This window comes from Microtus ochrogaster, chromosome 10 (genome assembly GCF_000317375.1).
Source record: "Microtus ochrogaster isolate Prairie Vole_2 chromosome 10, MicOch1.0, whole genome shotgun sequence".
NCBI lineage: Eukaryota > Metazoa > Chordata > Mammalia > Rodentia > Cricetidae > Microtus > Microtus ochrogaster.
In genome coordinates, this window is record NC_022016.1 from 75454010 (window position 1) to 75457872 (window position 3863).

The following is a 3863-nucleotide window of genomic DNA, read 5'->3' on the forward strand; positions in this document are numbered from 1 at the left end:
AAAAAAAAAAAAAAAAAAAGAAACAAGAACCAGGAAGATGGCTCTGCAGATGAAGGGACTTGCCACCAAGCCTGACAACCTGAGTCCATTCCCCAGAAACCACATGGTGGAAGAAGAAACCAACTTCTATAAGTTGTTCTCTGGCCTCAACACATGTGCCTTGGTGAGTTCAGACACAGACACACAAACAAACACATATTTTAGAAAAAAAATTAAAAGAACATTAGAGCAATAAGCAAACACTTGGGGCTGGAGAGACATCTCAGTGGTTAAGGGCCTCACAACCATCTGTAACTCCAGCCCCAGGAGATCTGATGCCCTCTTTTGGCTCTGCGGTCACAGCATGTGGTGCACAGATATATGAGCAAGCAAAACACCCATACACAAAACAAACTACAACCTTAAATAATAATAATAATAATAAGCAAACACGCCTTACCTCCTTGAATTAGTTGCCGGGCCATAAACAAAGCCGTAGAACCAGTAGCGCAGTTATTGTTGACATTAACTATAGGAATGCCAGTCAGTCCCAAACTGTGATAGATAGCCCTCTGCCCGCACGTGGAGTCACCTGCAGAAAAACAGGTAAGAACTTTAACATCCACAGCACAGAAATGTCCATGTGATAATTCTCTCACTGCTATTGCTGACCCTAGCGTCCTACACAGGCAGGCCAGTGATGCACAATGACCTGCGTCAGAAACAGCACAGCACTACCTCCTATTGTGCAAACATAAAAAGTGGTCACAACAAATGTTTATGTGCACTTTCTTTACTGTTTTTTTTTTTGACACAGGATTTCATGTAGCTCAGGATAGCCCAGTATTCACAACAGGTCTCCTGTCAGCCTCCTGAAAGCTCAGATTCCAGGCCTGAACATCGCACAGGGCAGTAAAGAAGCATGCACTTTTGTCGGCTTCTTCTTCCTGTCTCCTTCTGTTTCAGCCAGGATGGGAACCTGCACCCTGGTACTTGCTATACTGTGTCCTTAATCACAACCTTGCAGCTTACACTTTCTTTATATGATACAGAGGTGGAGAAGGAAATAAATAGCCAGGTGACTTAGTGAGGGTTTCTATTGCTGTGAAGAGAAACTGCGACCATGACAACTCTTATAAAGGAAAACATTTAATTGAAGTTTACGGTTTCAGAGGTTTAGTTCATTACCATCATGGTCAGACATGGTAGCATGCAGGCAGACGTGGTCCTGGAGAAGTAGTTGAGAGTCCTACATCTTGCAGGCAACAGGAAGTAGACTGTTTCACTGGGAGGTATCTTGAGCATAGGAGACCTCAAAGCCCACCTCCACAGTGACACACTTCTCTAACAAGGCCACACCTACTCCAACGAAGCCACACCTCCTAATGGTGCCACTCCCTTTGGGGACCATTTTCTTTCAAACAACCACATCCAGTAACACACACAGAGTTGTGTGATAAAGGAAATGATGGTTCATCGACACCTGATTCTCACACACAAATTGTTAAAGGCCATCACAATATGATTAAATGTCACCATTTGTTTCATATAAACATTCCACAATTTAAACCATGCACAGTAGCACAGACTGTGCTGGCTACCTAGGAGACTAAAGTGGAAGAACTGCTGAAGTCTACAGGTTAGAAACCACCATGCCAATAATGTGAAAACTGCATCCAAAAAAACCTTCAGGGAGCTTTGTGGCTAAGAATGTAGCTGCGTTACGAGAGCGTGTGCCTAAAATGCAAAGAATCTGGGTTCAATGCCCAGCACTACGTACATCAGGTAGGGGGTGGGGCACTCCCATTATTCCATCACTCAATAGATGCAGCCAATAGAATCAGAGGTTCAAAACCATCTTTGAATTTCAAGCCAGCCTGGGCTGCATGAGACCCTGTCTCAAAAAAAAAATCTTTTATCACTAAGGTTCTGTATGTACCCAGGCTTACATAAAAAAGTGACCCACACTGAATACAAACATAACTTTCCCTCACAAATAACATGGCCCACAAAGGCAGGAACGCTGGAACAGACAGGGTCTCAATGTGTGGTTCTGGCTGTCCTGGAACTCACTAGGTAGACTAGGCTGCTGGGAACTCACAGGCATCCACCTGCCTCAGCCTCTCAAGCATTGAGATTATGGGCATGCACCACCATGCCCAACTAAAATTTTTGTTTGTTTGCTTGCTTGCTTGTTGTTTTATGGAGTTTTGTTTACTTAGTTTTTTGGGGGGTTGTTGTTGTTTTTGTTTGTTTGTTTTCATTTTTTCCAGACAGGGCTTCTCTGTATAGCTTTGAAACTAGTCCTGGAATTAGCTCTGTAAAGCAGGCTGGCCTTGAAATCACAGAGATCCGCCTGCCTCTGCCTCCCAAGAGCTGGAATAAAAAGCATGCGCCACCATGGCCAGCTAAGAAATATTTTTTAAGTTCTATGAAAAAGCTTTTACCAACTGAGTCATATTGCCAACTCCAAAAATTGGTATTTTAATCTGTCTCCTGTTTTAATACCACAAAGCCAGGAACAATGACTCGGAGCCAGCACACTCCTTAGGTTTAACATTCATTATTAATTTGTTATCAAATTTATGTGCATAATTTTAGAGCATTCTGTTTATTACATACCGTACACATAACCAACGCATGCCTGCTCCACAGCGGAATAAGGAATCTGGGCATCTGCCAATGCCTTCAGGCCTGGAAAAACAAGAGGAGTTCATCAAAAAGCACTTGACAAAGTGGCTTCAGGTAAGGCAAATTCAGTGAGAGTTCCTTCAGATGCCACTGATTTCTTTATTGTCTGTTCAGTTCAAATGACAACGTCACCACCACATCAGCTTAGAGCCCCCCTTTCTCCTCCACGCTACTGCACCGCTTTTCTCTATCTTCCTTTTGATGTCTTCTGTCCTAACTGCACCCCAAAATAAACACAAATTCTAAGAGTCTCTATTCTCGTGCAGCCCAAGATGGCCTATAATCAACTCCAAATCAACAGGAACTTAAGCTCACAACGACTCCCCAACCACTCCACCTCTTTCCTTTCCTACCATTCTTGAGTTGACATTTACTTAGTTATTTCAACAGTGCAAAGAGTTCCCAATTTGTCCCTTTTTGAGAAAAAGAAAGAAAACAATGTAGGTCTCTCTGGGGGAACATGGGCAGCTGATGAACACCAAATGTTTCTAGACTAGGGGGCCCTGCACATGAAGCCATGTCTTTGAGTTCCTGCTCCTAAGTGTTGTTTATCCAAGTCTTTCCAGTACTAGTTCTCACTAGAATAAACAATAACAAAGTATATCGTTTCGTTTAGGTATGCCTCAGCCTAGTGATGGAAGAAGAATTCTCCAGGTTGGCTCATTAAAATGGAGAGAGGTAAAACCATCATACAGGCATCCAGCTACATCTTAAATGTAAGCATCCCTTCCCCAGGAAAGGAAAACCCTGGTTTGTTATAACTACAGGGAACACACATCAGAATTACGTTATCTGCTTAGCAGTTGTGGTGGTTTGAACAAGAATGGCCCCAAAGGCTCATGAATTTGAATATTTGGTTCCCGGTTAGTGAACCGCTTAGGAAGGATTTGGAGATATGACCATGCCTGAGGAGGTGTGTCACTAGGGGTGGGCTCTAAGGCTTCAAAAGCCCAGCTAGCTCTCTTCCTGATGCTGTCTGGGGATCAGGATGAAAGCCCTCCGCTGCTGCTCCAGAGCCTGTCTGCCGCCATGCTCCCCACTATGATGGCGGTGGACTCACCCTCCGAAACTGCAAGCAAGTCCCCAATTAAATGTTTTCTTTTCTAAATTGCCTTAGTCAAGGTATCTCTGCATAAGTAAGAGAACAGAAACCAAGCCGGGCGATGGTGGCGCACGCCTTTAATCCCAGCACT

General features: G+C 43.8%; 1 protein-coding gene across 1 annotated transcript in view; it reads right to left on the reverse strand.

Annotated features, from left to right (window-relative positions):
- The window catches only part of Scp2 (sterol carrier protein 2), a 79270-nt gene that overhangs the window by 64720 nt on the left and 10687 nt on the right, over positions 1-3863 (reverse strand). Inside the window, exons 3-4 of the mRNA XM_005353538.3 lie at positions 2602-2673; positions 440-571 (exon numbers count right to left, since the gene is read on the reverse strand). Coding sequence (XP_005353595.1) covers positions 440-571; positions 2602-2673 — 204 coding nt within the window. The remainder of the gene's footprint in view (positions 1-439; positions 572-2601; positions 2674-3863) is intronic.